The sequence below is a fragment of the Pelmatolapia mariae genome, linkage group LG6 (genome assembly GCF_036321145.2).
Source record: "Pelmatolapia mariae isolate MD_Pm_ZW linkage group LG6, Pm_UMD_F_2, whole genome shotgun sequence".
Taxonomy (NCBI): domain Eukaryota; kingdom Metazoa; phylum Chordata; class Actinopteri; order Cichliformes; family Cichlidae; genus Pelmatolapia; species Pelmatolapia mariae.
In genome coordinates, this window is record NC_086232.1 from 16373838 (window position 1) to 16393194 (window position 19357).

A 19357-nucleotide genomic window follows, 5' to 3' on the forward strand; every position below is an offset into this window, starting at 1 on the left:
CTTGGGGTTCCCTGTTGACAAATCAATCAACAAATTAGCTAATATCCTCTACCCATTTCTCTACAAGTTCATGTTGCCTGCTTATATATGCCATCACACAACGCTCTGGGAACGTGACTGTAATCCCTGCTCATACACGTCAAATGATCAGGTGGGTATTAAATCACTTAAATCAAGTGCTGTGGGGGCAGAGAAGCACCTAAAAACCTAAAACAAGCAGTTTCAAGGACCAGAGTGTAGAAACCAAACATTATTGTAATGTAACTACATAATGTTGTAGGAAATGACCTACAACAATCCTGTTTTGGTAAATAAATTAAATCAAAGTGTGTCTTACTTCTTTAAAAACTTTAATTTTTTTTTTAAATATTTCTGTACATGCATGTTTTTAATATGTTTATTTCAATTTAAAGAGATAAAGGAGACACTAGTCTTAAAAGCAGCTGGCATTACGTCCAATCCGGATTTGGCTCTTGGAAGGATTGCTTCCCCGGGTCAAAGGTCAAACTCTCTTCTGTGCCTCATTTTACTGAATAGTCTTGTGCCATTAAATTTAAAAAAGAAAATTGAATTTTAAGGATCAGTTGGATGGATCATTCCATGGAGGGTTAAGCTAACCCCCACCAACAGACAGCAAGACAATACAGTTAGCATTAAACTAAACTACAGGTAAAAATGCATGCACTAATGCGATTTTGTGTGTGTAGCCCAGTAAAAGCACCAATTCAGCTCATCACAAGGCTCCAGTTTCATGCTGCTCTGCTTGTTTGAGTCACAGTTACAGGAAACATGCTCTCATGAGGCAGATGAGTTTGAAAGTACCTTGACAGCTGTGAATTTAAAGATTTCTACTGTCTTTTTATGAATGAATTGACTTTTATTTCTACTGCAAAGTGTTTGCAGACTTCACTGCTATAATTTCAGAGTATGGTGGAAAAATCAAATAAGCCGGCACGACTAAGTAAACAGATCCTTCCAAAGATGCTGTGTAGTTTTAAAAAGGTGTAGCTGCTGAAAATTGTTTTTCTGTGGCCATCTCTTCAAGGTGCTGTGAGCAAACACACCTTTATTACAACAGAACAAACACTAAAGATACATATGACTTAATATAGCTTAATAATGCTTGATCTGTGGGCCCCATGTTGACATTAAATGATAAACCTTGACTACCTTTGTGTGACCAGGTTTTATTATGTGGAAAAAAAACAGGCCCAGAATGGATATAAAGCCTCGCTGACCTGAGAATGAACTGCCAGGCCCATGAACCTAAACAGTGTTGAACTTTTGCTGAACTTTCTAGAGACACCAGATGGAAAGTGCCTCTTTCTTTCTCTAAGTGCCATGAAGACACGGGCACGCTCTCTAAACACCAGGTTCAGGATGTTTAGATGTGTTTTGGGCTTTTGTCGATGCGTTCACATGCTCATGCCCGACTGACATTCTTACACTGTTCGCGCGTTATCAGGATGCAAAGCAACCAAAAAAGCAAGTTTTTAGTTTTCTTTATAAAGATTGTGCATACTCTGGAAATAGGTCACAAGAATATTATGCAGAATAAATGCAGTTTTCTTTAAAATGAAAACATTCACATTCTACATCTTAGGAAAATACGTCCTTACGTCAGTAATCAACTTAAGTACCAAAGCTGAAAACAAAGTCAGCATAGTTCACAGGTCGTCTGACCAGGAATTAAATTTAAAGAGCCTTGTTTGGATGCTTCAGCGGTCACAACTATAATTCTGGAGCTGTTTGACCGTGGCGTAAATCTCCCCAGGATGGAGGGCAAAGGTTTGCGGTTTGGCCACATTCGGGTTCAACCTGCGGCCATGCGCGGTTAAGTCGCCTCAGCTGAAGGTGGTGTGATCTGCAGTAACATATCCGGGGACATTGACACTTTGTTTTCCACATATCACAAACTAATGAGTAAAAAGTACATTATCATCATCAGTAATTCTTCTAATATCAGGAAATGTAGCAGATTTGTAGTCAGCGTAATTCACACAGACTTTATTTGGTTCTGCTGGCGTGTTTTTGTGGAAATAAACTTTTTATGTTAATAATGCAACTACCTGTGTTTGTCTGCTGTATATGCGCATTCATGTGTTAATAAGAAATACATCAGATCAAACCTTTGTGGAATGCATAACAATAACAATCTTCTGTGCACTGGTTGTGGCCCTCGCACTCATTAGACACAAAGTCCTGAATAGCCTAACATTACTCATGATTCCCTTAAAACTGGACCAGGTAGCAGTTTTTATGAAACATTACTTCATCTAGAGTATTGTTGTGGGTTACGCATTTACTTGGCAAGCAAAAGGTCGCTGGTTCCAGCTGGAGACACAAATCCCTTTTGGGATTGTGTCAGAAAGAGCCTCTGGTGTAAAACTCTACAAAATAGAAAATTTGGAGTTACCCACTGTGAGCTGAAAGTGGCTTCTTCTTCATTATCATCCACAGGTGAATTCACAGCTGTGCGTGCTACGTGTTGCCCGTTGATGTGTTTTTGACATTAGATGTCAGCTACACAGAGAAATAACCCCCAGCTAAGAGCCAAATCACTGTTTTTATTCATGAGATTGCTGGATGATGCATAGAAAGATAGAGGATATTAACAACCGCATTCTTTAACATTGTTTGCTACTGCTAACAACCACTGCTGCCATGAGAGACTGATATCAGTTTTTCAACTGATTGCAACCCATTGCTTTTTACTTGGGTCCTTCATTCATCACAATTAGAGTTTTTAATGAACTCTCATTATAAATATTGTTTTAGACACTGAATTACAAATCAGAGAATCATTTTATCTTTAGGTCTAGATGCAATACCTACACATTGTAGGTTTTCCCTTAAGTAGATATTGGCATTTTTAGACTTCATCCATCCAATAATACTACTAATAAAAGACAAACATGTCTTACTAATACTGCTTAGGTCTTCCTAATGTTTGTTTAGGTTACGCTGAAATTAAAGTGAATAATCTTAATGAATCATAATCATAGCTTTAATTAGGACACCTCCAGCACAAATATTGATATGACACTTTGATCCTCATCTTTGCTTATAATTTATGAGTGTAACTGAAGTTTTATAGTGAGCTGTATAGCTTAATGCTTTTTATAGTCATTAATCAAACACACACCTCATTAAACCGGCTTTCTCACAGACACAGTCAAATACCAGCAACGTTTTATACTTTTCTGAAAGGATTTTGCAGAATCGAGGTCAGCAGACGAATGTGCAACAAATGATCCAAAACACAAAACGAAACAAGCTGTTGTGTTTCTCAAAGTATTTTCTGGGTTAAAGATGAGCGTGTAAGTGAAGCCTGAAGGATTAAGGTAATCTCATCATATGGTTCCTCTGGGAAAGTGTAGGCCATCCAACTTATTTTGGTAGACTGATCCTGGATTGATGATGGAAAAGAACGGCTTGTGAGTCAACAAAATCCACGGCCCAGAAATGACTGTTTGGGTGATAATCAGCTTAACTGTCCAATTTGAAATCACAAATAAAAAAACAGTTCACATGACAATAATTAGCTTGACAGAAAAAAGCTCCAATGAGAACAAAGTTTTCATTTAACTTAATTTTTTTTAAAATACTCTTTTATATTATTCTAGTTGTTTTATGTACAGGTATCTAACACCATCGAACTCAGTTGGAGCAAAGTGGTGAGATGGTTAGAACCATCTCCTGACAGCAAGACGCCCCTGGCTTTGAAACACCGGCTGGTTGAACCCACATCTGCATGGGTTCTTTCCACGTAATACAGCTTCCTCCCACAGTTCAAATACACTGATATTAGGTTAACTGTTGATTTTAAATTGGCCACATGAATGTGACTGAATGATTTTGTTCATGCAAATGTTTTTTCTTAAGCTTGTGCTTTTGACAACATATTGATACTGAATATCCAGAAATCCGTTAGTTATTAAGTCAATAAATAAAATAAGGCTTTGCTGACATCATGTAAAATATAGAAAAACATAACTTAAAAAAGAGATTTTCCTTTGTAGTTATAACTTTGCTTTTGTTTGTCTCCTCCACTTTTAAACATAATAAAGGCTGGAGCACATGTGGCTATCAGAGCAGTAAAGTTGTTATGAATAGAGTTTATACAGCCTCTGTGAAAAAGGACTTCCCTTAACTTACAGTGTATTCAAAAACTTTTGATGCATATTATGATGAGTTCATCTTCAGATGTTTAACATTTCAAATCTGCAGTCTGAACGCAGATGTACTCTGCCGTTCCTCGTTGAACTAATATTTCACACGAGTTCTTTTTGTGCTCAGTGAGACAGATTAAAACGGTTTAGCGGAAAACAATTGCGCATCTGTGCACCGCAGAAAACAACTAAACGCAAGATGCTAAAGAGACGAACTACGAGGAATGCGCACGTGCGCAAAGTCACTCCTGGCCAATCGTGCCCTTGGGATTTTATGGACGGTCTTTCTCCTCCTCGTGCGAGGAAGGATAAAAAGGCCATTCCACAGACGCACTCTGGTGTACTTCCCCCGCATATGTTCACGATGCTGCAGCTGCTGACATTCTTGGTGGAGAAGGTCTCCCTTCTTTTCAAGTTCAAACTCTTTGAGTCCAGCTGGTTAGAAAGCCGGCAGCGGGAGCGCGCTGAGCGGCGCGCTCCATCGCCACCCCTCCGCAGGGGAGACGTGCTAGAGGTTCCCAGATCCCTCTTCACTCACTTCGGCATCTATTTAGGCGACAACAAAGTAGCTCACCTGATTCCAGACATCCTCCCCGTGCTCACGAGCAACGACAAGCTCATCAGCTCTGTCATCACAAACGAGAGGCTCATCCTCGGCTGCATATACAGGTGTGCCACGGTGCGCGTAGACACGCTGGAGGACTTCGCGTATGGCGCCAACATCCTCGTGAACCACGCTGATAAGATGATGAAGACGCCACCTCTGCCCGACGACACCGTCGCCAAGAGAGCTGAAAAACTCATAGGAGCCTTTCCGTACAGTTTACTGTGGAGTAACTGTGAACACTTCGTGACGTACTGCAGGTACGGAGCAGCAAGGAGCCGGCAAACAGAGCAGGTATACATCCCGAATTGCCTGGGGCCATGTCTAAAGTATCCCGAGACTTTTAAGAAATATTACAATGATAAATAACTTTTTTTTCTGTTTTCTTCCCTCTGCAGTTCTGTGAGGTCCTGAAATCAATCATCAGGGACCAGCGCACTGTTATCGTTTCCGGGCTGCTTGGAATTATCTCTGTTGTTTACTTTGGTATGGCACCTTTAACTACATTACCCACAATTCTGATTCCCTTCACTCTCTGGATGGCTGGTTAAAGGAGCTCAAGGCAAGAAGCCAATAAAGAAGCCGGGATGAACTTTTACTTGGCACAGAAGACTTGGCAAAACCTCCCTGGAACACTGAACTCCAGCTTCATGCTTTGTCGCAGTTCTTTGATTTTACTGGCCAACAGTGTTTGATGTATTATGTTGTTACTGCGTCATTAGTTTCTTATTTTACTCTCAAAAAATGTGGGGACTAAACTGATTTCTTTATTAGAAGAATACAGTGAGTTATTTTTGCTAACATTGAGTCACCACAAAAGTGAGTATAGAGTGGACTAAATCAGTAATAATGTTGATGTATGTAAATAAAGGTTATGAACATGACAGTTGTTTAATAAACAATGCATTTTTACATGTTTGCCTTGTGTGAATCTGACTCTCCTTACATCGCCACATGAATGCCAGTGGAAGAAGAGGCCTGCATCATCCATAATGGCAGATAACTGGTCATAGGGTCAGCTGTGGAACAGGCTGTTTGAGAAAGCCTCCAAAACAATAGTTGACATACAGATAGAGAGCAAGTGATGGATTATTGCAAACCTTTATACTTTTCTATCAAGAAAAAGTCAAACCCGTCACAGGACTACATTTGGCTTTAAGGTTATTTGACATGAAATTATAAGAACCTATCTCAGCTAAGAGTCAGCACATCCTAGACAATCAGCTGCTGGACAACCAGCAACCACTCACACCCAGACCTACGATAAATACAGATCACAGATGTCTATCTAATATATTTCTCTTAATATTCAACAAATCACTGAATAATAATGAGACTGTTTTGAACACTTGCAGGCCGATCTAGTCTGCAACAAAGAAACTAACAAAGGGTGCTTCTTTGGGTGTAATGGCTCAATAACTGTGACCTTTAAATTGGAACTTAACTTGTTGCCCAATTAGCCTTCCTGATGGGGACGCTTGACCTTAATACCCCACAAATAGGCCTGAATTTCAAAATCCAACCACACAGAAAAGGGATTAAAGAAAGCTCCTTTGTTTTCCTGTGAAATTCACACTAAAACATTGAGCAACATTTAATCCTCCTCGGAAGACTCGGCCCTCCCATTTCTGTTATAAATATAACGGCCAGGTGTCAGCCTGTGTGTTGCACACTGCCATCATGTTTCTCTACCAACTGCTCAGCTTTTTCTTTGTAGTTTCTAAAAAGGAAGAGAAGCCCAAATATGATTTATCTCTGTACAAGCGCGGCGACTTGCTTGAGGTACCCAGGACATTATTCACACATTTCGGGATTTACCTGGGGGACGATCGTGTGGCTCATCTCATTCCGGACATCCTGCCTGCAATCACCAAAAACAAATCTGCGATTGCAAAGATGGTAACAAATAACCGCCTCCTCCTGGGGGCCATCACCAAAGAAGCAAGCGTCAGAGTGGACTCTGTGGCAGATTTTGCTTACAGCTCAGAGATCCTGATCAACCACATGGATAAAGTGTGCGCACAGCCTCCCTTAGATGGAGACGAGGTGGCTCGGAGGGCAGAGAAACTCCTGGGCTCAGTCACCTACAGCCTGCTGTGGTACAACTGTGAACACTACGTCATGTACTGCAGATATGGAATGGCCATCAGCTACCAGACATACCAGGTAAACTCCACACAGAAAGGCCTCCCAGCAGCAAGACTAAAGGATGAAGTTCACTTTTTTCCAAGTCTGACTTCAAACAAGACTAAATAGGTTGTTTGTCACTGCGTTTAAACCTCGTGTCCGTTCTGGCTGTAGAAATATAATTTTTGAATACCTTGCCACACACAGAGGAAATGCATCTGAGGAAGTTAGACTGCTACTAAATATTTGTTTGATTGAATTTTGCAAAGCATTTTTAAAAAAGACCTATAGAAGACAGTAGATTTTGCTATTCACTTTATTTTGAAAACTATATTAGAAAGAAGTCTCCTGGTATCTATTGCAGCAGCCAGGACCATATATGTATATAGTATCAGACATTTTATATATATATTTTTACATAGGTGTTACTTTAGATAGGAAAAACATTAATTTAGACTTTTCCTCAAATAGGGTGGATTTTACAGACTGTCTAAATTCTAACTTTTTACAATTTCCTCTCTAAACAGTGTGTAAAAAATGGTTTATTAATGGTTTTTTAGGGATTTATATTGAAACAAAGACTTGCTTTTTAAAGGTTATATTTATTTATTTATTTTTTGGGGTGTGTGTGTGTGTGTGTGGGGGGGGGGGGTTGTTAAGTTTTCCTGCATTTGTTATTTTGAACTTAACTATTTTCTGAGGCGAGCAGCTCCATCTAGTGCTACTTTGTGTCCACATTGCTGTCATCAAGACTTTTCCTTTTCAGAACAAACATCTTCTACTTTTCTAAATTTATCTCACACACTTTGTCATGTATCACAGCCTAATGTTGACATTTTTCCCCCCAGTTCTGCACTACGATACGGAAGATCGTGTTCAGCAGACTGAGCGCCTTTTTGACTGCACTGTGTGGCATGTCCACCGTGCTGTATGTAGGCTGCGTGACGCCGCTGACGTTTTTACTCGTCCTGCTCGTCTCGTTCACCATCTGGATGGCTGCCTAATGACCTCTGGAGAGACCGAGCTGAGAGAAAAGACTCTGATCCAGTTTTTGCTGTTACTGAAAACACTGGGAAACAAGGTTTCTAGGTTGTTGTTTCAACTTCTTATATATGGCTGTTTTAATTTCTTTCTTTTTTCTTGTAGTTTTCTGAACTGTTAAGTAAGCTGTGATATTACTGTAGTTTAGCAGATTTATTTAGCACAAATGTATTATGACTCAGGTGCAAAACTTTGAATAAAGCTCAAAGACATTTAAATTAAATAATGACCTAGATATATGCCAGAGTACAGGGATGAGCTGTGCAGTAAGTGTGATAGATGGGTTCAAGGTGGGGGTGGGATTACATCAGGGATCAGCTCTGAGCCCGTTCTTGGTTGCAGTGGTGATGGACAGGTTAGCAGATGAGGTCAGGCATGTCTTCAGATGACATTGTGATCTTCAGTGAGGGAGTGGCTGGAAGAGAGCCTGAAAGGATGGAGGTGTGCTCTGAAGAGGAATGAAATTCAGTAGAAGACAGAATACATGTATCCTAATGAGAGAGAGACAGGTGGATAACTGAAGGTGTAATGAGTAGAGACATTGAAGGTAGACGAGTTTAAATACCTGGGGTCAACCATTAAAAGGGACGGACAGTGCACAGGAGAGGTGAAGACGAGAGTGCAGGCAAGGTGGAGTGGGTGGAGCTGAGTCTCAGGGGTGATTTGTGACTGAAGGACAGCAGCAAGAGGGAAAGAGAGGGTTTATAAGATGGTTGTGAGACGTGCTGTGATGTATAATTTGGAGACGGTGGCACTGACAAGAAGACAGGAAGCTGAGGAGGTGGCAAAGTTCAAAATGTTAAAATTTTAATTGGGAGTGAAGATTATATATCAGAGGGACAGCTCAGGTTTCACAGTGAGAAAGGAAAAGTTGAGATGGTTTGGACATGTGATTATGATGGACATTTCCCCCCCAAGCAGCAGGAAAAGAGAAAGGAAAAAGAGGAGGTTCGTGCATGTATTGAAGCAGGACACGCAGCGGGTTGGTGTGACAGAAAAGGCCGCTAAGGATCGGGTGAGATGGAGGCAGGTGATCTACTGTGGTGACGCCTAAAGGGAGAAAGATGAAGAAGAAGAAGACGAATACAATATATGTCAGTGTGATGGTGTATGCAAATTGTATTGTGACTCACAGAAATGACACAACCTGTTACTTTTGTATCTTGTAGAATAAATTACTGTTTGTACCATGTGGACAAAAGTGCAATAAGTTCCTTCTATTGCAATTAGTTTTTGTCATTCTGTTAAACAATTTGAATTTCCAACCCTTCATGTTGCATTACTTTAATGGCTCATAGATCATATCATTACATATTATCTGCTGCTATTTCAATCGTTTTTGACAGCGCCTTGTCAGGGAAAAATAGGCGGAGACAACAATGCTCAGAATTAAATGTTTTTGCTGCTTACTGCTGAGACTGTTGTTAAGCTTCTCCCATTTCAACAGTAACAAGGAAAGTGATATATGCAGTACAATGTTCTGAAATCATCTTAATAAATTCTCTGCAAATATTCAGTATATGGGGATATTCACTGGTGATCCATAAGGATTATTTCAAGAACCACAGTTGTAAATGAATAACTCTTCTGGACAAGTGAGCACACAGACACATAGCGGTTCAACAACAGTAATGATAAAAAAAACAACCTCAGCATCTACAAATCTTTATTGTGATTTTTTTTGACACATCTGTCTTTGCCTGCAAAGCTTTTAGATATGTGCAGGTCTTTGAAACAGAAATAACAGATTTCAAACTGACCTAAACTGACTAATACATTCAGGGGTTCCTTTGCAGAAGTATCAAAACTCAATGTGAGAAAAAGGTTTTGAAAAAAGAAGTAAAGAGAAACACCTTTATATTTTATAAAATATATATTTATATTTGTCATGACGTAAACACAAGATGAGACACTTATCAGAATTTCACAGCTTCAGATGCAAAGACTCTGAATGTTCAGCCTGGCCAGAGTGCTCTAATAACTATAACTGCGCCCGCCTCTGTGACAACCTATTAAGTAGATCATGAATTAAGATTAAGATCGTGGGCAGTCCCCACTGGTGGGGTGAGGAACCAACACATGTGAGCGTGAATGGGTACATCTCTCCTGCCTTTATCAAATTAAAATTCATTGTGGTCGCTGTTTTTTTATTGTTAAAAATAAGAATAAATGATAAAAACACTGATATGTGAAGTCAAGTGAACTTTATTCATTTTTTTCACATACAAACACATTCAACAACAATAGTGGAGCAGAGAAAAGCAATACAAGCACTCTAACACTTAAAATGACATAGAAATGTATGTGGGGCATGAAAAAAAACTGCACAACCACATATAAAGTCTTCTCGCATAAGTCAAACTAAGTCCAAGATCCAACTCTTGATGTTTCCATCTGGACATCAACATTTAACGACTCATTAAATGAGTTTATAGGAGTTATTTAATGAGTCATTCTATAGGTGTAAGTGTATGTCTGTCTTTTGTCTGAGTAACACAGGCAGACCAAGACCAGAGTTAAAGAAGGATAATTGCCTTACCATTACACTTAGGCACTAATCCCGCAGAGAAGCACTACATATTGATTTAAGATAGGTTGATGTAATGGGCTGAACCCCACAGGTTCTAATAAAAGGAGTGCAGGTGCACAGACCCTGCTGAGATGGAAGTGTAACTGGGTTTTGTCGCCTCTAAAATTGACGATTTCCAGGGCTAAGTTGGATTCACTAAGAGAAATCTAATTTTCATTTCTATAATCTCACACGGTGTCAGATGTCTCCCTTATTCAGCTTCTATTAAATACCTCGAGACATATTTCACATGGCAGCTTTAAGAAAAAAAAAGGTCTGTGTCTATGAGAAGAAAGTGGGCTGAATCTATTTTAAGAGCCCAAAAGCTAAAGGAGTACCTCTGTGCATAAACACTCTTATATATTCAAAGACTTTCATTATAATCATTTTTTAAAAATTTAAATACACATAAACTGATAATATTTGAATGACTTTTTTACAGTTGAGACATTGAGCTGTAGGTGCCTTGAGCTTTATTGTTGCTATCACCAGTTTTCCCTATCCTAACTGTCAAACGTGGTCCAAATATTAACATTAGTGGCTATATGACTGAAAAGCAAATAGTTACTCAACTAAATGTCTGGAATTGTCCTTTTAAAATATTTCCAGGGCACTCAAACATTTCCTAGTTCTGTCACAAAATATATTTTGCATGTTTATGTATACTCTGTACAACTTTTTTCCCATAAAAATCAGAGTCTGCTTCCACTGCAGGTCTCTTCCTGTTAAAGGGGAGTTCATTGTTGCCACTGTCGCTAAATGTTGCTGATTGGGGATTGTTCACATCCTTTACACATCCGTTGCCTCAAGTGCCATGAGGCAACAGTTGTTGTGAATTGGTGCTATGTAAATAAAAATAAAAATAGTGGTAGCTGCCCGTGCCACGCCTCAGCTTCTTAGTGGATGCACACGTGGTATAAATTTTATCATACACTGTAAAAAGAAAATGGGTGAACCAACTTAATTGAATTGTTTCAATTGGTAACACCTAATTTAATTAAGTTCTTTGAAATGAAGTTAATACATTAGATAACACAACTGATTTATCTAATGTATTAACTTCATTTCAAAGAACTTAATTAAATTAGGTGTTACCAATTGAAACAATTCAATTAAGTTGGTTCTTTTTACAGTGTAGGTGACTTCCATGTTCAGTTATTGCATTCTCAAGGTATTCAGAAAATGTGACCTTTGACTTCGACCTCGGGATCAAGGTTCACTGATATTCGAATTTGTCCAAGGTTTTCAGTAGATGCACCTATGGTGTCAATTTCAAAACCCCGCATCACCTCCTTCTCCAGTTATTCATTCACAATCTTGGGTGTCCACGCCGACCACCTGCCCGCCTGGCGGGGTGATGACAATAACCCATCAGCCTTTTACAGCTGAGGGGTAAAAAGTGAATTTCGCTTTCTTCTTAAGAACTGAGAACATTTTAAATTATCTACATCAGAAATCTAAAGATATTAAATGCGTGGTGGTGCGGTGGTCAGTGCTGTTCCCTCACAGCAAGAAGGTCCTGAGTTTGACTCCAACCTTGTTTCTGTGTGGAGTTTGCATGGGTTCTCTCCAGGTACTCCAGCTTCCTCCAACAGTCCACAGACATGCAGTTAATGAGGTTGTGTTACAGTCAGGTCCATAAATATTGGGACATCGACACAATTCTAACATTTTTGGCTCTATACACCACCACAATGGATTCCAAATGAAACGAACAAGACGTGCTTTAACTGCAGACTGTCAGCTTTTATTTGAGGGTATTTACATCCAAATCAGGTGAACGGTGTAGGAATTACAACAGTTTGCAAATGTGCCTCCCACTTCTTGAGGGACCAAAAGTAATGGGACAGAATAAGAACCATAAATCAAACATTCATTTTTTAATACTTGGTTGCAAATCCTTTACAGTCAATCACAGCCTGAAGTCTGGAACACATAGACATCACCAGACGCCGGGTTTCATCCCTGGTGATGCTCTGCCAGGCCTCTACTGCAACAGTCTTCAGTTCCTGCTTGTTCTTGGGGCATTTTCCCTTCAGTTTTGTCTTCAGCAAGTGAAATACATGCTCAATCGGATTCAGGTCAGGTGATTGACTTGGCCATTGCAAAACAGTCCACTTCTTTCCCTTCAAAAACTCTTTGGTTGCTTTTGCAGTATGCTTTGGGTCGTTGTCCACCTGCACTGTGAAGCGCCGTCCAATGAGTTTTGAAGCATTTGTCTGAATATGAGCAGATAATATTGCACGAAACACTTCAGAATTCATTGTGCTGCTTTTGTCAGCAGTCACATCATCAATAAATACAAGAGAACCAGTTCCACTGGCAGCCATACATGCCCACGCCATGACACTTCCACCACAATGCTTCACTGATGAGGTGGTATGCTTAGGATCATGAGCAGTTCCTTTCCTTCTCCATACTCTTCTCTTCCCATCACTCTGGTACAAGTTGATGTTGGTCTCATCTGTCCATAGGATGTTGTTCCAGAACTGCGACGGCTTTTTCAGATGTCGTTTGGCAAACTCTAATCTGGCCTGCCTGTTTTTGGGGCTCACCAAAGGTTTACATCTTGTGGTGAACCCTCTGTATTCACACTGGTGGAGTCTTCTCTTGATTGTTGACTCTGACACACATACACCTGCCTCCTAGAGAGTGTTCTTGATCTGGCCAACTGTTGTGAAGGGTGTTTTCTTCACCAGGGAAAGGATTCTTTGGTCATCCACCACAGTTGTGTCCCGTGGTCTTCCTAGTCTTTTGGTGTTGCTGAGCTCACCAGTGCGTTCCTTCTTTTTGGGAATGTTCTAAACAGTTGTTTTGGCCACGCCTGATGTTTTTGCAATCTCTCTGATGGGTTTGTTTTGTTTTTTCAGCCTAATGATGGCTTGCTTCACTGGTAGTGACAGCTCTTTGGATCTCATCCTGGCAGTTGACAGCAACAGGTTCAAAAAGCAAACAGCACACTTGAAATGAACTCTGGACCTTTTATTTGTTCATTGTAATTGGGGTAATGAGGGAATAACACACAGCTGGCCATGGAACAGCTGAGAAGCCAATTGTCCCATTACTTTTGGTCCCTTAAGAAGTGCGAGGCACATATACAAACTGTCATAATTCCTATACTGTTCACCTGATTTGGATGTAAATACCCTCAAATAAAAGCTGACACTCTGCAGTTAAAGCATGTCTTGTTCGTTTCATTTGGGATCCATTGTGGTTGTGTATAGAGCCAAAAATGTTAGAATTGTGTCGATGTCCCAATATTTATGGACCTGACTGTATGTGAGTACGCACAAACTGATATCCCCATGCTCATGTTGTTGTTCCTATATCATCATAATAAAGTTGATCCAGGATCAGCATTGCAGCTGACCAATGACATGTTTGACCATTCAGTTACCATTACCAAAAATGTGGCTATTGTTATTAAAAACTAATCGCTAGAAAAATATAAATTTGGCTAACCGCAAACCTACCTTGCTTATTATATTGTATAAATTAACTTTGAAAAACACTTGAAAGATGAGATTTTTATATAAACAAAGATAGAAATTTCAGTTTTGGCTCATTTACAGTAGCTGCGTTTGGTCTGTTTAAATCTGTAAGAAAGAGAGTTTAGGTAAACTCACTCAAGCAGTTTGTGCAGCAAATGTTTTATAGCCTCACACTGATGGAGTGACGATGTGCGTCACTGTAATTTCAAGCACGTCAGCGCATCAGGATGCACTGCTGTTCAATTCCATCCTTCAGTGCACATCCACTCTCCAGAAAAGCATATTTCTTGCCATATTCACCCCACTTATCATTTTATTGGCTACTGTATTTTGAAGCATTTTCCAGTCTTATCAAACACCTGAAGCACTTTTGCACCACAAACCACTTTTACCATTTCACGCACATTTGTATAGTGCTTTTATTCTACAAATTTTTTATCCATCCAAAAGCTCATTCCACACCCCAATAAAACACTACGTGCACCACATGAGGCTTGAAAGAACCACGGATCAAACCATAAACCTTCTGATAAGTAGTAGTAACTTCCTATACCACAATTACAAATCTCTGTCACAGAAATTATGTTCATAGATTAGTTATTTTCCAAATCATGTTGTGGTGGTACAGTCAGTGTCCTGAAGAGAACCATGTTAAACTTTGGTGTCATTACAAAAGGATTTTGATAGAGTTTAAATACATTTATAAACACTGTTTGTAAAATTGCACCCATTCATCCTTTCTCTTCCGCTTATCCTTATCAGGTTTGCTGGAGTTATCATAGGTGAGAGGCAGGGTACACCCTGGACAGGTCACCAGTCTGATGCAGGACTAACACAGAGAGACAGACAACCAGTCACACTCACACCTCAGTTTAGAGTCACCAATTACAGTCAGGTCCATAAATATTGGGACATCGACACAATTCTAACATTTTTGGCTCTATACACCACCACAATGGATTCCAAATGAAACGAACAAGACATGCTTTAACTGCAGACTGTCAGCTTTTATTTGAGGGTTTTTACATCCAAATCAGGTGAACAGTATAGGAATTATGACAGTTTGTATATGTGCCTCGCACTTCTTAAGGGACCAAAAGTAATGGGACAATTGGCTTCTCAGCTGTTCCATGGCCAGGTGTGTGTTATTCCCTCATTACCCCAATTACAATGAACAAATAAAAGGTCCAGAGTTCATTTCAAGTGTGCTGTTTGCTTTTTGAACCTGTTGCTGTCAACTGCCAGGATGAGATCCAAAGAGCTGTCACTACCAGTGAAGCAAGCCATCATTAGGCTGAAAAAACAAAACAAACCCATCAGAGAGATTGCAAAAACATCAGGCGTGGCCAAAACAACTGTTTAGAACATTCCCAAAAAGAAGGAACGCACTGGTGAGCTCAGCAACACCAAAAGACTAGGAAGACCACGGGACACAACTGTGGTGGATGACCAAAGAATCCTTTCCCTGGTGAAGAAAACACCCTTCACAACAGTTGGCCAGATCAAGAACACTCTCTAGGAGGCAGGTGTATGTGTGTCAGAGTCAACAATCAAGAGAAGACTCCACCAGTGTGAATACAGAGGGTTCACCACAAGATGTAAACCTTTGGTGAGCCCCAAAAACAGGCAGGCCAGATTAGAGTTTGCCAAACGACATCTGAAAAAGCCATCGCAGTTCTGGAACAACATCCTATGGACAGATGAGACCAACATCAACTTGTACCAGAGTGATGGGAAGAGAAGAGTATGGAGAAGGAAAGGAACTGCTCATGATCCTAAGCATACCACCTCATCAGTGAAGCATTGTGGTGGAAGTGTCATGGCGTGGGCATGTATGGCTGCCAGTGGAACTGGTTCTCTTGTATTTATTGATGATGTGACTGCTGACAAAAGCAGCACAATGAATTCTGAAGTGTTTCGTGCAATATTATCTGCTCATATTCAGACAAATGCTTCAAAACTCATTGGACGGCGCTTCACAGTGCAGGTGGACAACGACCCAAAGCATACTGCAAAAGCAACCAAAGAGTTTTTGAAGGGAAAGAAGTGGACTGTTTTGCAATGGCCAAGTCAATCACCTGACCTGAATCCGATTGAGCATGTATTTCACTTGCTGAAGACAAAACTGAAGGGAAAATGCCCCAAGAACAAGCAGGAACTGAAGACTGTTGCAGTAGAGGCCTGGCAGAGCATCACCAGGGATGAAACCCGGCGTCTGGTGATGTCTATGTGTTCCAGACTTCAGGCTGTGATTGACTGTAAAGGATTTGCAACCAAGTATTAAAAAATGAATGTTTGATTTATGGTTCTTATTCTGTCCCATTACTTTTGGTCCCTCAAGAAGTGGGAGGCACATTTGCAAACTGTTGTAATTCCTACACCGTTCACCTGATTTGGATGTAAATACCCTCAAATAAAAGCTGACAGTCTGCAGTTAAAGCACGTCTTGTTCGTTTCATTTGGAATCCATTGTGGTGGTGTATGGAGCCAAAAATGTTAGAATTGTGTCGATGTCCCAATATTTATGGACCTGACTGTATGCAAATGACGCCCACGTTTACATGCAAATAAAGTCCAAGAACTACTCTGATGTCAAATCTGGAAGCTTTTGTAAGTAAAACAAACTACCAAAACGACTGTATCAGCCTGCAATGATGTTAAAATAGTGTCACTATATACAACACTGTTATTTGCTCTGAACGGCATGTTCCTCAGATCCATTTCATGGCTTTTACTGAGCTTTTTAGCTCATGTCCCGCAGGGACAACATTATTTTTTCAGCATGTTCAACAAGCGTTTTGAACACACTGTCCATAAATGCTATCTTTTGATTGAGTTCTATGAATTTATTATTGTTGGCTACAATATCTTCCTGTTCCTGTTCTCCCTTATTTATTCATTTATTTGTTTATTTTTGTTGCTTGCATATTCTATTTGATTGACTAATGATAATTACATGCTGAACTGGTCTGATCTGAAGGTCAGAACAGAGGCCCAAGAGTTGTTTTCTACAGCTTTATTAGTTACTAGGAGTAAATATGACACAGCAGCAACTGCAGTAATTATGATAAATACTGAGGCAGAAAATTAGTCAACCAGAAGGCAGCGCGGCTATTAGCCCTGGCTGTGGGAGAGCAGTGTGGCAATGCTAATTTTAATTGACTACACTGGAAGCCCTGCATGTGTCTTGTTGTGCACAATGAAAATGTGCAGCAGCCATGAATGAAGAGACTCATGATCACCTCATCTAGATTCATGACAGACTTTTGAGATACACTGACGTAAACACACCAAGCAAGCTGGCTTTAAGTAGGAACTCAGTTTCACTGATAACAAAAACACTTGCAAACTTTAGTGTAGCATTTTCCATGCCATTCTTCCTGTTTTTGTGTCATCTCTCTTCAAAATAAAGTAAAAATAATATTTAAAGTACAAATAATAATCATGTCAGAGGTTTACATTTCATTTGGACATCCACAAAGAATTGACCATGTGAGACAAAACTGATGTGGATTTGGCTACATGTTTCAGTTTTAACTTGATTAGTACTGACTCAAGGTAACACGTTTAACAGCATACAACAAAAAGTCCCCTGCATAATCACTTTAACTACAAACTGACATCTGGTCTTTGGATCTTAATATGATATCAGGTTCTGCAGCACTGACCAAGCAACATTTGGTTTATCACTGTCTTTAATCGGTTAACATCAGCTTCCATTGAAAAAGAGACGTTGCTCTATCTGTCATCTTTTACAGTCAGAATTGTGATCTGAATGCACTGTGGTGCTAAACTCAGTTTGCTTTTCCAAGAACAGCTATATAGAGTCTCTATAGGCTCCTCTTGTTCATGTGAATCTTTTATCTGTTGATTTATTTATTTCTATTTCTGAGTATTTCAGTTATTACATTATATGTGGTACAGTATGAGCGCCTAGAACTCATAGGAAGCGGAGGGTGGGGAAATATGGGGCAAATATAATAAAAGAATAGAGTACAAATGGAAATGCATAATGTATCGCCAACTGCTGCTCCTTTAAGAAAAACACAAACATGCAGCACCTGGAACACAAAAATGAAAAATACACAGATACATAAATCAACAATTTTCTTGTAGTGTTAATGAGTGTGTCAGAGAGGGAGTGTGTTACAATGCCTGTGTCTTTGTCACAAATGTAATTGCTAATGAGGGTGGGAAGCCACAATAATGCCTCCCATGAGCCAGAAGCAGACAGAGATGGAACCAGAGAGGGACAACCGCGCTATCTGCAGCCCCCAAGAGTACCTTAGACCTGTGGCCACAAATCTCGGCGACAACCGCACACCCATCCCAGCAGGAGAAGGATTGAGGCCTCGGATGGGGTGCCCACGACCAAAGGGTGAGAGTCTCAGAGGCAATGGGCAGTCAACCCTGCCAGAGGCTGGCCACCCTGGTGCGAGCTGAGAAGAGAAGAGTTGAGGGTCCCAGGCACCCTAGAACTATCCCGCACCTGCTAGAGCCTGCTGACAAAGAGGAGGTCCAAGCCACGCCCAGCCTCCAAGGGAGCGGGCCAAAGTCCACACCAGAACATCCAGCCATGCACCCCAGAACCAACAAGCAACCTCATCCCAAGGAGGGGCAGAAGGGTCCAGCAGGGCGCAGGACCATGTTCCACAGGGGAAAAGGCATACAGTCCCCTGCATAATCACTTTAAGTACAAACTGACATCTGGTCTTTGGATCTTAATATGGCATCAGGTTCTGCAGCACTGACCAAGCAGCATTTGGTTTATCACTGTCTTTATTTGGTTAACATTTGGTTTCTTTGCAACTGTGTATTTTATCATATCAAACACTTTGTTGTTCAGAATGATATATGTCGTGTCATCCTCTACAGACACACGGCAAGCAAAATTCTGCAGGTGTTTAGGTTTGCTTCAGTTGTTTTTGATGTCTCCAGTGCACGATTCAATGCTGTCTATGTAAATGCTGTCATGTTCAATTACCTGCTCGCTGCCTGTTGAGTGCATCAAATAAGTCTAATTTCTAAGATGTGAGCTGAGACAATGAATAACAAAACTGTACTGTAAAAAAAAGAAAAAGGTTATCCATGCACCCATGCATCCATTCTATTAATTGCTTCTCCAAGTCAGGGTCACAGGAGGCTGCAGCCTGTGAGATTAAGAGGCTAAATAGGATGAATAAAAGATGAAATAAGATTCAAATAAATTCTGATTCATTTACATATTTATCCCTGCACCAGCTATTTAGTGAAACAGATACAATTTAAGAATGAAACTATTAGAAAAAAACATTTAATTCTTATTCCAGGGACATAGAGTACACACACACACACACACACACACACACACACA

At 40.2% G+C, this 19357-nt stretch overlaps 2 protein-coding genes across 2 annotated transcripts; both read left to right on the forward strand.

Moving 5' to 3' along the window:
* Positions 1-4358: 4358 nt before the first annotated feature.
* Positions 4359-5655, forward strand: lrata (lecithin retinol acyltransferase a). Its single transcript, XM_063475194.1, has 2 exons — positions 4359-5070; positions 5175-5655. The coding sequence occupies exons 1-2, from the start codon at positions 4372-4374 to the stop codon at positions 5325-5327; spliced, it is 852 nt and encodes a 283-aa protein (XP_063331264.1). The 5' UTR covers positions 4359-4371; the 3' UTR covers positions 5328-5655.
* A 798-nt stretch (positions 5656-6453) lies between these two features.
* On the forward strand, positions 6454-10078 carry si:dkey-30k22.5 (lecithin retinol acyltransferase family protein). The gene is made up of 2 exons (XM_063475195.1): positions 6454-6942; positions 7752-10078. Exons 1-2 carry the CDS (start codon positions 6457-6459, stop codon positions 7905-7907), a joined length of 642 nt encoding a protein of 213 aa, XP_063331265.1. The 5' UTR covers positions 6454-6456; the 3' UTR covers positions 7908-10078.
* The last annotated feature ends 9279 nt before the right edge of the window (positions 10079-19357 follow it).